This window comes from Sinocyclocheilus rhinocerous, unplaced genomic scaffold, assembly GCF_001515625.1.
Source record: "Sinocyclocheilus rhinocerous isolate Xijiao unplaced genomic scaffold, SAMN03320098_v1.1 scaffold869, whole genome shotgun sequence".
NCBI lineage: Eukaryota > Metazoa > Chordata > Actinopteri > Cypriniformes > Cyprinidae > Sinocyclocheilus > Sinocyclocheilus rhinocerous.
Genome location: NW_015653483.1, coordinates 1457628 through 1476888, shown reverse-complemented (window position 1 = coordinate 1476888; position 19261 = coordinate 1457628). Strand labels below are relative to the sequence as shown.

General features: G+C 37.2%; 2 protein-coding genes across 2 annotated transcripts in view; both read right to left on the bottom strand.

The window, feature by feature from the left end:
- Positions 1-8554, bottom strand: part of LOC107716334 (transforming acidic coiled-coil-containing protein 2-like) — a 16729-nt gene extending 8175 nt beyond the window's left edge. The window contains exons 1-7 of the mRNA XM_016522733.1: positions 8525-8554; positions 6913-6973; positions 6543-6738; positions 5961-6010; positions 5722-5831; positions 5111-5261; positions 4343-4477 (exon numbers count right to left, since the gene is read on the bottom strand). Of these exons, the coding sequence (XP_016378219.1) occupies positions 4343-4477; positions 5111-5261; positions 5722-5831; positions 5961-5987 (423 nt within the window). The 5' untranslated portion in view covers positions 5988-6010; positions 6543-6738; positions 6913-6973; positions 8525-8554. The remainder of the gene's footprint in view (positions 1-4342; positions 4478-5110; positions 5262-5721; positions 5832-5960; positions 6011-6542; positions 6739-6912; positions 6974-8524) is intronic.
- Positions 8555-9527: 973 nt separating this feature from the next.
- Positions 9528-19261, bottom strand: part of LOC107716282 (vegetative cell wall protein gp1-like) — a 47925-nt gene continuing 38191 nt past the window's right edge. Inside the window, exons 6-7 of the mRNA XM_016522657.1 lie at positions 9859-9986; positions 9528-9547 (exon numbers count right to left, since the gene is read on the bottom strand). Coding sequence (XP_016378143.1) covers positions 9528-9547; positions 9859-9986 — 148 coding nt within the window. The remainder of the gene's footprint in view (positions 9548-9858; positions 9987-19261) is intronic.

The following is a 19261-nucleotide window of genomic DNA, read 5'->3' as shown; positions in this document are numbered from 1 at the left end:
TAAAATATTTATTAAAAAAAAAATCAGTTTTAAGATTCAGAAGCAAGTTATTAAATTACAGTACATTTTCAGGGTTTGTATTGTTTCCAGAAGGCCTCTTTATAGCCAGTGATGGGGTGTAGTTACTGAATAATCATCATGTTTAGACCTTAAACCCACTTGCTGATTAGAGCTGATTAATTCTTCCTAACAGGGCTGGATTAGGAGATTAATTGAGTTTGACTCTTATACAAGGTAGGGTCATGTGTTAGGGTACAAATACAGAATGCCCACCACATGTTTGGTCTGCAAGGAGAATTTATGCCTAATACCATTTACTGTATTATTGGGCTGCACTCAGATCATGGAGGGGGCATATAGTCATACGTGAGGTACAAACTGAAATTAAAACCTGATACAAAATGTTGAAATGATGCTTTATCAAATTTAGAGTTTAGTGTTGATCTCAGGTCTCCTATGACTACATACTGTACATTAGACATGGCCTAGATCTGAGTCTTGGCTTATAATCTCAATAGTCTCAGACCAGAACTCAGCCTATTTTCAACCAAATTAAAGTCACATTTCACTTTTGTGAGTTTGCTATTTTTCTTTGAAGTATAATGAGAATTAATAAATTGTACAGGTCTTGGTCTTAGACTCGAGAGGCCTAGTTTTATTCTTGACTCCAACGTTTGCATTTCTCAACAATCATTGCATAATCTAATCTAGAAACTCCCTGAATGCGTGATCCAACTCAAAAAGAACACCATGTTCATCATTACCAATCATAAACACAGTCAGCAGAGGGTGAGAAATGAGGCAGAGGAATAACTCTGAATGCAAATGAGAAACAAAATCTTTAAAAATGAATATTGACAAGACAGAGTTCAGTGATGTATTCCTGTTATCTTCAGAGCAGCTGTGCATGTAATTCCATGAATGATAAATTACTGCTAATGAAAAGGTAAAATAAAGAACACGTCATGGAGAATGTGCTGAAGCAGCATGTGAAATTTGTCTGTGAGACTATTTCAGGAAGAGCGTTATCTAATAATGTATGTTAAAATATTGAATATTTTAAGAAGACCATCAATTCAGGTTAGTCATCACTGAACCTCATTACCCCATTACTCATTACTTTTTATATATGAAAGCACTCCATAATCCTAAAATGTATCAGTACTATTCCAGAAATACTTTTGATACATTAAAGATCAACTCTATTTTGGAAAAGAAGTCTAGAGATTATTCAGGGGCAGAAAAAATACCTGTGGAATACGGGACGTCCTGTGACAGAGTTTGCTATCTGTCTGTGTGACAGAGTGAGACATAACATAACTATTACAAAAAAAAAAAACACAAAAAAATAAGATAGATATATAGATGGTCAAATTAAATGTTAGAAAAATTGGTTAGAATTGATGTGTGTTAATATGTCTGTGACTGTCCTTTAAAGAGTTTAGATTCTAATTTGAGGTTATATTTTGTTGCTACTTGTTAAAAAAAATTGAAAGGGCAGGAGCAGCAGACTCAGGACATCTTGGTTTGTACACTACCATTAAAAAGTTTGGTCAAAAAGGTTTTTTTTTTGGTCAAAAAGGTTTTTTTTTTTGTTTTTTTTTTTTTTTTTTTTTTAAGTCTTATGCTCAACAAGGGTGAATTTATTTGATTAAAAAACACTACTTCTGTTAAACAATATTACAATTTCATAATTGTATTAAGTATTTTTTCAAGATTATTTGATGAATAGAAATTTAAAAAACAGCATTTATTTGAAACAGAAATGTTCTGTAACAATGTGAAAGTCTTACTGTCACTTTTAATCAATTTAATGCATTCTTGCTGAAAACATTACTTTAATTTTACTGAACCCAAACTTTTGAAGGTAGTGTATATAAAAAAAAATTCAGGATAAATACTAATCTAAATATACATAAATATAATAATAATAATAATAATAATAATATATACATATATAATAAAAAAAAGTAATAATATATATATATATATATATATACACACACACACACACACACGTGTATCTTGTTCTAAGAATGTTTTGATATTTCAAATAGAAAAATGACAATTAATGATTACGATTTTTTCTTTCCTTTTTTTTCAGTGAACAGAAAGGATAAGAGAAGGATGAGATGTTTCTTGTCTGTAGACCTAGTTTTCTGACTAATGGTGGTTTAGTCTAATAAAGGTGGTACAGGGACAGTGGGATTAGAATATATAGACTAGACCTAGTTAGACTTCAAAGGGGATATTTTCTGTCCTTCTTACTTTAGCCATGCGAGAACCGTTGAGATTCCAGTGACGTGGGCTGGGTTTCTTGAGGCGAGACTGTAAAGCGTGCAAGATAACATCATGAGAATGGAGTGGCAAGAATATGAGGCATGTTAGAGGGGTTGTAGTATGTGTGCACGTTCGTGTATACGAGATTAGATTATTCCATTTCCTGTACAAATGCTGAGACAGAGGTGATGGTCACTCATCCAACATGACTGAAAGCAGATCTGAGCTAAGCTTAATGTGAAGCCACGCCAGTGGCCTCGAACCAGGCATACAGATGGTCTGTATGCCCACTGCCTTCCAATGAGTTAGTGTAAATTAGTAACAAATCGAAACCAGTAACTAGCATGAATGTGACGAGGAATTCATCTATAAACATTCTGCTTAGGAAAAGCATATAAATGATGAAATCTGCAAACCATTCATATTTGATGTAATAATATAGAATCTATATACAGCGTAAGTTTCCAAGTCACATTGACCTTTGTTTCTATGGATCTCCAGTCCAAGCGAACATGCAGGATTGTCACAAAGCCCTGGGAGAAACACACCTCTTTTGCTCAAGAGGGTGTTGGATTGGGAAAAAGGAGTACCAATCGGGAGACGGGTTAAAGTACCAGGGGTGAGATGTCACGTCCACAGTATGGTGAGGTAGTTTATGGGTAGGTATTCACACTCATACCCAAGGGTGCAGTCAGGGGGCTCGGTTCAAAAGGGGGTATCACACACACACACACTTGTGCTTGCATATGCACACACACTCACACACACGGGTGTGGGCTGGCTCAGCGCAGTACCTGAGGGGACACAGTGGACAAAGTGGGGCTCTGAGAGATGTTTTTGGCTACCTGTAGAGCCTCTATCCTCAGGGCTGCGAGCACCAGCTCCTCCTGGGCCACAAGGGAGGGTTGAGGGGAGGAAAGGGGGAGTGACCCATGAAGTAGGGATGGGGTAAGGAGGAAAAGAGGGGTTAGTGTTGTACTGGCCTCACACAAATACTAAACCTGAGGGGGAAAAACTTACATATACTGTACACACACAAACAGACACTCATACACAATTTACTGTGAATGTTGTGTATGTGGTGAGATCCATCGACCCTTTCTAGGAGTTGTATTACTCGCATGTATTTTTTTAAAGGGATAAATCAGCCAAACTGAAAATTCTGTCTTTCAGTGGAACACAAGTGGAGATATTTATCAGAATATCTGAAGATATACCTTGTGATAACAGTGAATAGGGACCAGGGGCTGTCAAGCTCTAAAAAAAAAAGCACCATAACAGCAATATAAAAGTTGTCCATGCGAATTATCAAACTTCAGAAGACTTGAAACTATACAGTTAAAATATTTGCAGCCATTAAGATTTTTTTTAATGTTTTTGAAAGAAGTCTCTTGTGCTCCCTCCTAAAAACAGTTACGGTATATTGTCAAATATTATTACAATTTAAGTAACTTTTTTTTTATTTTAATATATTTATTTTTTTACCTCATTTATTCCTCTGATGGCAAGCTATTACTTCAGTTTTCAGTGTCACATGATCCTTCAAAAAAAAAATTTATTATGATCAATTTTGCTGCATAGTATTTTTGTGGAAACCATGATTTTTTTTAGGATTCTTTAATGAATGGAAAGTTCAAAAGAACAGCATTTATTAAAAATAAAATTTGCAACAATGTAAAAGTCAATCACTTTTGATCAATATAATGCATCATTGCTGAATAAAAGTATTAATTTCTTCTTCTTTTTTTTTTAAATCATTCCCCCAAACTTTTGAATAGTAGTGTACTTTTATAGTGCTTTTTACTCATTTCGGAGTTTGAGGATGAATAAATATGACAGAATTTTCATTTTTGGTTGAACTATTCCTTTAACATCTCCTGACCCCAGCACTAGGGGACAAACAAAAAATGAGAGACAACACAAAGCAGACAAGGTACATGAAAGACTGGAGGGACAAACAAACACACAGTGAAGCACAGCTGAATGAAGACACGCACTCTCACACACACACAAAGGTCCAGGGAAGAAGAGAGAGTTGGCTGGTAGGCTTCTTTCTACACACCTGCAGTTTTTGAGCGAAGACAGTGGGGTTGGTCTCTGCCAGATCAGGCTCCAAGTAGCTGAGAGGGGCAGGTGAATCAGACAGCCTGTCGAAGAGGGGCAGATCTGAGGGATCCATGGGGCCCTGGATGGGGGACTGCATTGGGACCGAGAGCAGAAGAGGGACAAGAGGAGTAGGAGGTGTCTTGGTGTCAGTGAGGCAGGGCAAGCTCGTATTTAGCCTAGTGCATCCTAACACTTCTATGATGGGTTTACAAAGCTTATGAATAAACAGTCTGCGGTACTGATTCAGGTGGGGAGACCCTGAGTAAGCTGCATGCCTAGCAAAATAATTGTCTTAAAGGGAGAGTTCACTCAAAAATAAAAATTCTGTCATTATTTACTATTGTTATGATTGGAAAACAGACAGTTATATAAAAAAGAGGAGTGTACATTGGTCAAAAGGATTCCTTTTGTGTTAAACTGAAAAATTACAGCATACGTTTTTGAAATACCATGGGGGTGAGTAAATAATGACAGAATTTATTTATTTATTTAGGATGCACTGTCCCTTTAAAACTGAAAACAAAAATGTGTAGCATTGTAAATGCATCAGATAAGCTGTGCAATCATTAGTATTAACAAAATAAAAATAACCCCATCTTCACACATTTGTGGTGGTTTTCTTGCATTTTGACTGTATGAGCTCCACGTTATCTGAGCTAATGAAATAAACACACTCTTAAAGGTGCTGATTCTATCTTTCAGTGTTTGACTGGTTTACACTTACCGCTCCATCTCTCTCATTGCTCTGCGTTCGGTTCTGAGACTGACTGTCCCTCTTTCTGCTTTTCTCTGAGGCCATGGAGTCACGAGCACCATGTGGTGGCAGCACAGGTGATTTCCCCTGCGAGATCTGAGCCTCCACCTCCTCAAAGCTCCTGTGAAGCATCAGACCAACACAATTAAACACATGGAATACACTGCCAAAGTACAGTAAAAACATTTTAAAGACCCCATGGGAATCGAGTTGATACTTTAAAAGTATTAGTAACTTCAAGAAACATTTTTTAATTAGTAACAGAAGTGTACCGCCCCAGTGACAGTTTTGTACCTTTTTTCTGAGAGAATGGTGTACTCCAAAATCCACCTTAACAAATATATTCCTTTAAAATAATCTTCATGGTTTTACTGTTTGTTTACTTTTGTCAACATAATGGTGCATTTATGTCGTCTAGCAGCAGGTGCTAACTGACAGACAGATTTCATGTTTGAATAGAAAATATTTTCACACAGACTACTACTAATCTACTAATCTCAAGTCATTTCATTGTTTTTTAAGCAATATATGATACACATAATAATATATGATGTTAGTTTGTGTGTGTGTGTTTGGTTTACCCAGTGAAGGGAGAATTGGGCTCTGAATCTTGCATGTTGGAAGTCTTCGTTGGACTGTCTGTCACAGAGTCCAGCTTCAGATAAAGTGATGGTTTCTTCACCGAGAGAGGCTGTAAAAAACATTCATGTATTCACATAAATACAAAGCTGTAATTTAACATTAGTCACACACACTTGCTTTTGCTTTTTTAGAAAATTTCTTTAAGTTTAGTGTGTCTATGATTCAGGTAGATACTCACAGGTGCGGAGGAACCAATCTTTTCCATGTATTCAATCTCATAGTCTGTAACTGCAGAAAAGACATCAGAGAAAATGAGAGAAGATATGACAGGTTAAATGTTTTATAAAGGTTATGTTAGGACTTAATAATAATATAAGGTTTTCAAAGAATATTCTTTCTATGCTGATCATCAGTTCAGACTGACAGAACCAATATGAGAGTGGCACTATAAATCATCTGCCTCTGTACTACTGACCCAGTTAGTCTCAGGCAGAAACTGCCCTAGGGCGCAAATGGCTCCCTGTAGGTCAAAGGCTAATAAAACGGGTCAGCTTTGGGTCATTTGGGGTTATAGGCAAACTTGTATCACAAGGGGTTATCTGATGGGTGAATCTCACAAAAACATTTTACCCCAAAATCAACAGAAAATAAATGTTTTTAAATTTTAGAACCATTACTCTTATTTTGCATTTTGACATAGTCCTCTTCTTACTCTTCCAAGCGATCTATGTAAAGTAATGCAGGACTGTGGACAGAAAATCCATGACTCATGTTTAGAGATAATGTAGTAACATAATAAGAGACTCCTCCACTCTCTCACCATCACTCTGTGTGGGTAAACTGTTCTCGTTGACAAAAGTTGTAAAGTCAGTCGGCTGCGGGAAATCTTGGGGGTCAGAGTTCAGCTCCAACTCTATGTCATGTCTAGTCCATTTCTGATTGGTGGAGGAAGCCAGTTTCTCCTCATCTGTGGCGTGATCTTGTGAAGGCTCGGGATTGGCATCAGGCGAGTGCTCCTGCAGGTGATTATGTGTGTGTGAAGTGGAGGGCGAGAGTGGAGAACACACAGGACAACACTGTTATGATATGAGGTGACAGCGAAGGGGAGAAACAGATCATCTTCAGAATGAACATCTGCAGTGACTGTGTGAGTGTACTGTAGGTGAATGTACGCTCATGTCTTAACTTACTTGAGCAGACGGCTCAGTAATCTGAGTCCTCTTTGGTGATTTCTTCACTCTAAAAGTGTTACTGTTTAAGAAAACAAGACAGAAATTTGTGCTATCAATCTAGAACAAAAGACAACATCAAACCAATTTTTTTTTTCAATCAGCATATAAATCTTTTTCAAAAACCCAACTGTGTGCACACCAACCACCACATTTATTATACACAACAGTTTTCTGACAGATACTATACAGCTAATGTTCTACTGAATAAAAGTTTTAGTTAAATAATACATACCTGTTGTGTTGTTCTGATAAAGGTTTAAAAAAAAACTTTTGACAATGCAAATATATTGTAATTCTTACAGTAAATGATGGTGCTTATTATTAAGGATTAAATCTCATGCGTTAAGATTTTACTAGCACGAAATATAATGGATTATTCAAGGTTTACATCATCATTGATTCTTCTATTATTGGGTTTATATCAATGTTATGTTTTTCAGTTAGTTATGTTCTTGTGTAAATGTGTTTTTTATAGAAAACATACATTTTTTTCTAATGCAGTCTTTACGAATGGAATCATGGCAGGAAATTAAGACCAACAGCTACTGGAGATGAATTGGAAATATGTCTTGCAAATATTCAGCGATTATGCAGTAAAGATTTGTGGTTTAGAATTAGAAAATTAGAAAAATACCCTTAATGCTCCACAGTCTCTGCCCTGACCCACTTAGTATTAATCCCTGTAGCCCCTGTTAAATTGCTCACTGACCCAAGAAAGTGACAGATGCCTCACATAATACGAACATTTCAAATCTTATTCTGTTGCTGTTTTTGGCACATTTCATAATGTAAGTGTGATGTAAATATTTCAGGAGTATTGCTTCACTCCTCATGTCAAATCTGAAAAGACATCTGTGTTGAAAAAAAAAATAAGGTGGAAACCCTGAATTGTGTGAGAACTGTGGAGGAAAGTCTGCAGCTGAGCAAAATATGTTAGATGGATTAATCTGAAACAAATGATCCAATAAACTCCCAGTTTGAAAGTAATATTACTTAAAATTGCTCCCAAACAGCTGTATTAATGAATCAGGGTGTGCAGGGGTCTTAGACAAGGAAAATAATGTCTTGCTCAAAGGCACAATAAAGATTCCCTTGTCAACATTCCAGGTCTGCTTTCCTGTAATAAAACCTGCAACGTTTATTATCCACTAGGCAACCCTAAGGAGGCAGGATCTCTGAAATGAGTCTCATACAAATGTTTGGATTAGGAATTAATTCAGAGATTTTAGAGATGAAATGTCGATCTTCACGTCTGTTTCATTGAAAAAAGCATAGTCAACAACCCGATCATATCATGTTTTCTAGTCTAAAGTCTGTACCCCCGTACACATTTGTTCCTGGAATCAACTGTACTTGTTTGAGGGTCCACTAGATGGCAACACATGCTCATTGGAGAATAGCAAACATGGAGCCAAGGAAGATGGAGGTGACGTGAATCAGTCATAATATGTATTAAATTGAATGATAAATCAATTGACATGAGCTCATGAGTTAAAACATGTTAAAGTGACATTTTGTGTTAAGCTATATGGATTACTTATGCTGATTTTTCCACCATCTCTCTACTTACAAGAAACAACACAGAGAAGAGACATTGCTGGACTTCCTGTGATACGCGAGATCAACAGACATGTGACAGAGGCTGACAAACAAGTACTAACACCCACCCACATACACACATGTATCTGACGATTTAGAAATATACACAGGAAAATTTAAAAGAATTACAAATAGTGCACTACAATGGATGACTGACACTAGGGCTGCACGATAAATATCACACACGATATTTAATGCGCATCTCGTCAGTAAAGCCGGTTCTGTAATCAGCGGTAAATCTCTACACGTGCGTGCTTTCACGTGGCGCAGCATTTACTACACAGAGCCGTTGTTCATTTATAATCTAATATAATGCACGCAAATTTGTTCGTTACAGAACGGAGCGGGATCTGAGCGGGAATTGGTTTACGGTGAGCGTGAGCGGAATATTAACGGAGCGCTTGCTTGGGCGGTTAGAGCGACTGAGTGGAGCGCACGTCCATAGAGCGGAAACACACACCGCTCCGCTTCGCTCACATGCTCTGCATGTTACTATACATTTTGAAAACAAATCATGCTTTCAAGATCACAGAGTAGTACTCACAGATGCATTGATATTATTTTATGTTAAACAACTGAAGAATTTAAGCATAAAGCATGGAGTATTGTTTGTTAGTTTTGATTTATAGACCTTTCTTAAAAAAAAAAAAAACATTGAGTAGCAATACACTGTATATCCACTAGAGAGAGTACAAGTGCAGTGTTTGATAACAAAGACTACAGTACTCCTGTCAGAGAATAATGGAAGTAAAAAGGCAGCCTTTTTTTTTTTTTTTAAGAACAATAAATAAAACAAACAGGAATACTGATTAAAAATATATAAAGTCATGAAGAGAAACAGACATATTGAATAAATAATTTAATTAGACCTCCATCTCTTTGTTTCCAACAAAGCACAAATTAACATCTAAACATTGCAAAATAACATATTCTAGCTACAGATACTTAGATACTAGATAACTAGATATAGTTACTTAGTTTTCCATACCATTTCCTGGGATTTAGAGTTAAGAATAGTTAGAATAGAATAGTACTATTTACTCTTGCTCTATGATGTGTGCTATAGTATTTATTCACTTACTATTTATTGTCATTTAATATTGTCCATTTTTTACTTTATATTAAATATTACAGAATTTGTTCAAAACAAGACACAGTGTCACTATTTGTCAATGTCCTGCAATCTTAAGCATTTCAAAGTCCAGTAAACCCTCCTGAAGCTATTCAAATGATAAGTAAAATAACTTGACTCCACATAAGACAATCTGTGGTGTGAATTGTAATGGAATGGAGATCTAAACGTACCTGTGTGTTCTGGGGACAATGCCTCTGATTTGGTGCAGGGGGGCTCTGTTGAGAGCACTGGTGGGGAAGCAGACTTCACAGGGGTGGTGGACTCAGGGGTTTCAAATGCTCCGTCTGAGTCTGAGCTCCTAGAGAAGAGACAATGAGACAAAAGAAAGTCTGAGTATATTGAATTAAGAGTTGATTTAATAATCTAATTGAAGAATAAACATCACGTCTGTTTTGTTTCCATACAAAGAAGCTGCATCAAATCCACACACATCACAGCTCATATTTACTCTACACGATGGATCAAATAAATTCAGATACTCCTAAAGTATATTAAACAATCATTCATTGTGTGCCAGATCTTATAAGCAAACGCCTGGATCAGCATATGTCTAGTAGGCCCTGGTGGATTATTACAGATGGAAATTAAAGTGCTGAACCTGCAGCTAGGAGGAGACCAATAACAGCAGAACAAACACATATTATTCTCAGCCATGGAGTCCATTTTCTTTCATTCACTATATTCACTCATTATTTGATTTTAAACTACTGAGAATCACAGTGGAGGTGCTATTTTCACACATTTATGTCATTTCAGCCAAGACTGATGATGCCCATGTTGCTTTTTTATGTCAATACAACAAAATGTCGGTTTGTGAACCTTTTTTTGGTCTTGGCATTAGCATATACAGTAATACTCAAATCTGACATGTAATATGTGATAGCATAGGTGAAAACATTTGTACAAATACAGCAACAAAGCCGCAGCCTCAGACAGATGTGCAGACCCCCACCCAGTCTCACCGCATTAGTCCCTGTCCTCTCTCTGCTGTTACCCCATGCTCACCTCTGCCTGCCATGGATCATGTAATCATGTCTGGAGGTCCAGCTGAGGCGCTGGACGAGCCCTAGGGCTGGGTCTGCTCCATCCTCTCCAAATGTCCCTCCCAGCAGTGTGTCCCAGCCCCAGCGAGCCCACTGCAGCGGAGACAGAGCCTGCCACGCGCTCACTGCCATATCTGCCAGCGATCACTAATACACTTTCCCTATTCCCAATGGCAATTCCTGAAATCTGAAGCTTTGATTCTATCTCTTTGTGTGTTACATCCCCTTCTCCACATCCCTCCCTCTTTTTCAATATTGTACGCTCTCTCTCCCTTCGATCTATCGCTGAAGGTGGGCTTTATCCAAATGAAACCCGTTGCAGATACTCGCCACTCGCAGACTCACTGCTTGGCTCTCTCTCTCTCCCTTTAACCCATCCTCAGGCACGGTTCCCTCCCCCACGGTGAGGAGAGAAGCAGACTTCCCACTCGGGCTGTTGTAATATAAAGAAAATCTGTGTTTTTCTATATATTTTTTCCATTACTCCTCCATCTTATCTATCTCTTTCTCTCTATCCAAGCTGAAATACCAGCTGTAATGCAAGTATAGAACAAAACAGGATTTTTCTATTAATTCCATCATGATTTTCTTTGTCTGAAGTCATGTTTTCACTACTAGTATCTACAGCAAGGACTTGGCTGGAGTCATACACACACAGTTCTGCTGCATCAAACTCTGATGAATGTACTGATGCTTTCAGTGCAGTGAACACACCCATTCCATGCTGAAAAAAACTGCACGTGCTTTGGATGTTAGTCCTCAGCATGGGATGCTAACCAGGGATCTTAACCAACAAGACAATCTAGACTGGGAGCAAATCAGCATAAATCAGCCTTCTGGTATTTTCAGTAGAAATGATTCTGCATCTGACCAGTGTACACTTACAAACACGAGTTGCATTTGTCAGCATGTCAAAATGGTAGTGGTCCTCCATGGTAAGTCACATTTTTACAGTCAATCAACAGTTCATTCGTTTAAATACTGTACCTACATTAATTTTAAATTAAACAGATGCCAGGCTTTTCATTAAAGGTGTAAATGAATATACTGTGACAAAGGGAATGAGTGAATGAGAGGTAACAATAGTCTCCATGTTTAACTTTCATTTCAAAGTGCAGGTCAAACCCAAAATCATTAGGATGTAATGCTCTAATCTGATGCAAATAGAGAATTAGAGCAATACAAACAGTATGCTTCTTACAAGTGTTGCAATACTGTATATCGTTTATATTACAATATTGATTTGTATTCAAGGACCATATTAATATTACATACAATATACTTCAAAAACAGATGGCAAGGAGCATTTCAAAAGTCTTCCAGTCTAATTGCTTTCAGTGTGTTAATGACACTGGGTGAGATCATTATCGGTTGATGAGCGTTTCAGCCTGTGCAGGGATGTTTTCACATATCTGGCAAGCACACTGTTGCCATGGTGACAGTGCTCTCTAGACATATGCTCCCATGTGCTAGACAACGCACACACTGGCAACTTGCACAAAATCCTGGCCGAAGCCTCAAATTTCCTTCTCTTTCACATAGATCCACATATGCACAGGAAGTCTATTAGCACATATAAAAACCCATTTATTTAGTGGAATGGGAAAATAAAACACTGATTTATTTCTGAAAAGTCTGCAGAGGAAATTAGGTGGAACGCTGTATCATCAAGTTTATGTTCCTCTCGGGGTTTTAAAAAACTAAGAAGAGGTTTTCCACATCCTACTCTTTTATATTTGAAACTCTCTTCTAGATGGTGGAAAAATATATATATATAATACATCTCTGTTAATTAAATCTTATTGAACATTTTAATAATGCTACTGAGACAGGAGTAATTGCAAATTCCAGCTGTAAATTTAAAATGCAGTAAATGAAAATAATCAACATAAGAATCTACAGATGCTGCAGAACAAAATATCTAGTAAACAAGTAAGCATCTGCAATAAATGAGTTTTAACATAGCGTGAAAAGCTAAAGGAGACAGAAGATATGAGGGATTTTTAGGTGAATTTGTCTGCTTGGAGACAGCCAGGCTTGTCTGGCACAGAACAGCACTGCTGGGTTCTAGCCACAGACACTGCTGTGAGCGTGACAACCCACAATACTGTTCAAACAAAGCTAACCTGAACCAAAAGGACAGCTATTAGTCTGTCAGAGAGGAGAATGAATAAAAACAGCTCTATACATATCTGCATTATAATGGTGTTAACATATCACTAACACGATACTTCTGTAGATTACACTATGTGCATGTTCTATAATTCTCATTATAAGCATAATTAAACTTGAAATAAGATTAAGAAGAAAAAAAAAAGGTTGTGATTTGCTCATTTTTATGCCAGAGGGTACAATATGTACTAGAGATTGAAGTAATGACAGAGGTTGACCAGTAGAGGGAGACAAAGACTGCTCCAACTGGAATACTAACATACTGCCAACTGGTGTATACTACGGCAATTGTAAATAGTATGCTAGTATGCTATTCGAAACATTGCCCCAGTTTCCAATCCTAAATTAGAAGTTCCCAAAGTAAATTTAAATACATTTTTCATCCAAAGACAGAAGAGTATATACACATATCTCAAAATGACCAATGGCTATCAGTGTTTTATGAGGTGATCACTCCTTTTGGCAGTTTTACACCTAGAATTTATTGAACACTTTATTCATCTCTATATAAACTGATTAAACAGTTAAATCACAGGGCTATAATACAGGCATTAGAGACATAATCTCTGGCAGCTCAAGTTGAAGTAACTCTCAGTGTGGAATAAATTTTCCCAGTCTTGATAATCAGCGATTCAGTTCCACATAAGATGTGATGCTTACATCATGCTAAGAAAGAAAGCTATATTTTATGTTAATTATTATTAATATTTCAAGTCAGAAATCCTGCAGTACCACAAAACAGTGCAAAAAACTGCAGGACCAAGGTTCCTCAGCAAAGAACTGCTTCCTCTCTGTAGGAATACAGCAACGTACCAGCTTTCACCACCAGAACTATCAAATAATTCAGGCATACTCTCAATATTTTATGTGTGCTAGATCTCCTGCAGCACTGAGCTTATGCCATGGTCTCAGAGGCTTCATAGGAGTGATGAGAGACAGGGAGGAGAAGCTACTGGTCATATGCATCACCAAATGGGGCATCTCAAGCTGATTCACCACATGCTGCTCATTTTGACACTAGGTTGTCAAAAGAAATAATGGATGTCTAATGGACTCATGGTGACATCACACAGTGAGACATACCGTTGGAACAAAAGTACACATGATTGCTGGATGCCCCTATGACAGCCCTATTGTAACATGTAATACTGCATGAATAACAAAATGGTCCTTACAACACAATAGCAAACTCCAGATAACCTGAAAGTCACAGAAGTGATGGTTAGCCAATAGTACATGACCATATGTCATGTACTATTGGTATGTATATGCTAGTCAAACAGTTTAAAGAAAGTGCAGGTCACATGATTACAGCCTTCACAGAGTTGAATGCTTAGCAGTGCATAAAATCTCCTGCAGTGTACATGTTTCCCAGTAGATCTGAATGTCAGTGCTCATGACATGGCATCAGTATTCTAAAGTGGGTAAGTGCTAGTGACTAAAGTCAGAACTGGAATATAAATATAGAGATTTTCATTAAATGACTGAAAAACATCACAGTGATGATACAGATATTTTTCACATTTTATAATTTTTCTTTTAGATATTTTGCCACTAAACTGATATGAGAAATGGAAAGGAAACAGGGAATTATGGGTAAAAGAGAGACAAAATAGCACATAAAAAAAACTATTATTTTATATTTTATATTATAGTAAGTTTATTTATAATTTTATTATTTAATTATTTTATAATTTATTGTTATTTAGAAATTAATAAAAATGCATTAAATTGATCAAAAGTGACAGTAAAGACATTTATAATGTTACAAAAGATTACTGTTTGAAATAAATGAGGTTATTTAGAACTTTATATTAATCAAAGAATCCTGAAAAAAGTATATTAAGCAGCACAACTGTAGTTATCAATGATAATAATAAGAAATGTTATTTGAGCACAAAATCAACATATTAGAATGATTTCTGAAGGATCATGTGACACTGAAGACTGGATTAATGGCTGTTAAAAAGTCAGCTTTGCCAACATGGGAATAAAATACTTTTTAAAATATATCTTTTTTTAAACGTTGTTTTATATTGTAATAATATTTCACAATATTACAGTTTACTATATTACTGATCAAATAAGTGCAGTTTTGGTGAACATATTTATTTTTAAATATATTTTAAAAATTACATATATTAATAATGATGAGATAGAAGTGCATCAAGTGCATTACAGTGCTTATGCAGAGGTGAAGACAACTCTTAATGAATGCCAAAGGAAAAGAAAAAAGTAAAAATAAAGGCTTGTATGGGGGGGGGTAATTTTTAATTATGAATGCAAGATTTATAAAAGGCAATGCTTAAAGGTTCTTCCATCAGATTCCATTCTGTCATGAGCTACTGGTACAGTAGGTGAGCTAAATGACAAATCTAATAATATCAAGCTTTTTGAGTAGCAGTTCATACTCCCACGTAAACTCTGCAGGTTCTTTTATGTAAGAATTCTTAAAAGGGGGTTGCATAAGCCAAACTTTAGACGCTAAAAGCTATGTTAGTCATGGCTGAACGAGCAACACTGTATGGTGCTGCAATACTTTTACTTAAAGCACAGACCTCAGAGCAGGTTCAAACTTTCCCATCATCCCCAGCTGTGTTGCCTAGAGCAACAAATTCCAGGATTTTTTGCACAAAGGTCAGTTTTAGCAGTAAAATAACCATTCTGGCCAACAGGATGAGGATTAAATGCAGTAAAATATCTTATATGTTAGAGTGTGCTTTATAAACAAAGACACACAATTTTAAAGGAACAGTTGCACAAAAATGAAAAAAATGTATCATCATTTACTCCCCCTTATGTTGTTTTAAACCTGTATGCTCTTATTTCTTCAATGGAACACAAAATGAGCAGAATGCCTGAACTGCTCTATTCTATAAAATAAAAGTGTATGGGGACCAGGGTCTGACAAGCTCCATAAAAGACTAAACAACAACATAAAAACATCATAAAACTAGTCCATTGTGCAAGCAATATGAAGGCTTTGTGCAAGCCAAATCAAATTTAAGTCATTATTTACTACATTTGGGCCTTGAAAATCTGTGGTTACCATTTATTTTTATTGTACTGGAAAGAGCAACTTGGACACTACTAAATATCTCGTTTTGTGTTCAACAGAAGAAAGAAATAATGCGGGTTTTGTACTGCAAATGATGACAGAATGTTAATTTGGGTGAACATAGCAGGTTTATACTACAACCCAACAGGGATATAGAAACACCACTCCACCTACACAAAAAGTTTTTTTTATGATCAATGCCATTGTGCTTTTCTGAATGTCTACAACATAAATAGCCTCACTCTCTCCTCTCCCTCTTTCCCCCTCCCCCTTTTCTCCAACACATCTCAGTGTTCTATTTCAGCAGCATCTCTCTCATTCTCTCAATGCTGCAGCATTAGCCTCCATCCCCCACAAAAACACATATCTCTCTCTTATTAAATACAGCCATTACTCCCCCGTCCAGTCATCTGCAAGCCCGACAGACTGGAACGCAAACGTCAATATACAAAAATACACGCAGAGCCTTACTACCGCCAGCAAACGGCTAATGTAAATAAACATCATGTCTGATTGTGACATCACAAAGACACAATAACAATCCCCTCCTCCTTCGTGATTGCAGTTTCTCTGACAAATACTATACTTGTTACTTGTTTTTCTCACAGCACAGGCATCGCTGAAGGAATACTCAGATGCAGACTCAAACCAGGTGAGCAAACCAGGTACTTGAAAACAACAACACCACCAGCGACGACAATGAGGTCATCAAGAACCCTCCTATCTACTCCTCTGGTTCTTACTCACATGCTCTCGGGACGCTCCTGAGAGGGACAGGGGGGCTGTCCGTTCTCAGCGGACTCCACTGCTCCCATCCTCTGCTATATGATCTCCACTGGCACCCGTCTCCCTCCCCTCAACCTGCGCCTCCTGTTCCTCCACGTCTCTCGTCCTGAGGGCCCTTTGGCTGGCGTCAAACACACTGCTTTGCTGCAGTAGATTTTGAGCAGATGGCATCAGGGACATATGGGCGACCCACACTCAGCCCTCAGCATCCCTTACTTTAGCTCTCTCTGACTCCTTCCTCGTCTCCATCTACATTGCATCAGGGGAAGGCTGTGTATCCTTGTCAACAATAGAACAGGACTGCTAAGCCTTATGGGTAGAGATGTGGAAGGATGCGAAGAGCAAGAGAAGAGGGAGGGAATAAGCGATGCTCCTGCTCTCTAGTCTTCAACTCTGTCTTCTCATTGGCTTGTTGTGGCGTTTGGTGAAGCGGCTGCTGGTTTTCTCCATAACCCCTCCCTCTCTAACCCCCTCTCTCTTTCTCTCTCTCTCTCTCCCTCCCCAGGGACCTGAGTGCTTTAAAAGATGAGCAGCTTTTCCCTGTTGATCTGAGCTCTCTTGTGCCGATCAGCACAGCGAACGCAAACAATAGCCGACCCCATGCAAGCTGAAAGACACAGGTCTCTTTTTCACACACTAAGACACAGAAACGGAGGCACGCGGTCACTCCTGTCTTTTGTTATGGAACACGTTTCATAGTTTCTCTGTGTTTCTATTATTTTTTTATTGCCCTAAATCACACCATCTCTCCCCTGTGAAAGTAGAGTGACATTGCAGGTTTCTCACATTACAGAAACTTAACTGGATAAGAAACATAACTCTCAGGGTCTACTTGGGGTCTGAGAGACCCCTAGGGCATTTAGTAGTATCTTGAAAAATATACTTTAAAAAAATGAAAATTTACTTTATTTACTTGTGCCTTGTGCCGTTCCAAACCTGTATGACTTTATTTCTTCGGCGGAACATTGGAACCCACTGACTTTCATTGTATTGATCACAAAACACTGAGATTTCTCAATATATCTTCTTGTTCAATGGAAGAAAGAAATTCATACAAGTTTGGAACAACAAGATGCAGATGGTGAGTAAATGCTAAAATCATTTTCATTTTTGGGTGAGCTATCTCTTTAATAAAGAAGAATTTGTTTCATGATTTTTCATCATCTGACAGTATAAACAAAATTTCAGCCTGATAACATGCATCAAACATTAAAAATGTTACATTACTTCTGTACATAAATAAAATTGCAATGAATTTTTACATTCTAAGAATGTAAAAAAGATTCTAGAAAGTGCATTTCTACATTCTGAGGGTTAAAGCTTCAAAAATGTCTGTCAAATGGGTTTTGATGGGGTCAGAGGAACATATTTAAATAATTGCCCATCATGAAATCAACAGAGTATACAGGAAAAACAATGTATCTAATAGCAACATCCAAACAGATCAACTAATAAAGCATAAATGAACTGCATGTACATCAGACCTGAGGACTCTCTGATTTACTACTGCTGTTCTCTCATAGGTTTCAGATCTTTCTATTTGCTCAGGTCAAAGTCATGATATATCAACCTCCCTGAAAACAGAAAGAGGTCATGGGAGAAAGCAGCCATCAGTCCTGATGTTCTCAAATGACAGATATATTCAAAATCGCAGTGCATATATTATTGAAAGGGTCTGTAGGTGTGATCTGGAAAAATGAGAATGAAAATGAGAGACAACTCAAAGAAAAGCTAATCCATATTGATTTACAGCATGAGACAACAGCAGTTGTGGGGAATTGGGACACTGGTGGGGGCATCTGAAACATGAGGATTATAAATCTATTGTTCACTCATGAGAAAGTAGAACAAAGAGCTTTTCACACAGATCTGCCTATTCACTTGCAGTACAGAGCCTGAGGACTGGACAGAGAGTAGGGAAAGTCTTCATGCCCCAAAGTTAACTGAAGCTTTGTTGTGTTCCTGTGTTAAAGAAACAGAGATTAGCTAAATTAGGATGAACCTGAAACCCTGAGCCAGGGGCCTTTTCTCCAAAAAGAAAAAGTGGGCAGTGACTCTTCAAGAAAAAAAAAAATGAAGAAATTATCGACTGCACAAAAATAAAACAAATATAAAATACAAAATAAAATATTGCATAAAGTATTCATTATTCTACAGAAACACTGTCCAGCAAACAACAGCAATAGATACGGTTTCAGAGAGAGGGAACGTGGCTCCTTAATGCTCATTGGATTTTCATTGAGCTTCAATGGCGTGATGTGAATGTAAGGGGGTAGTGGTGAAAACTCCTACAAGCCTCATAACACCTGCTCTGTTAACTGAGAATTTGTTGACTAATGGTCCAAAAAGAAGGTCAAAAAGAAGTCAAACAACATATTTTAGTAACAAATAAAATTAAGACATGCATTTTTTTAAATGTACTGCTGTATTGATTTTAATGTTTTTCCACATTATTTTTATGAAAAAAAGAACGTTTAAAAACGTGATGACTATGTGGCTTGACTTGAATAAATA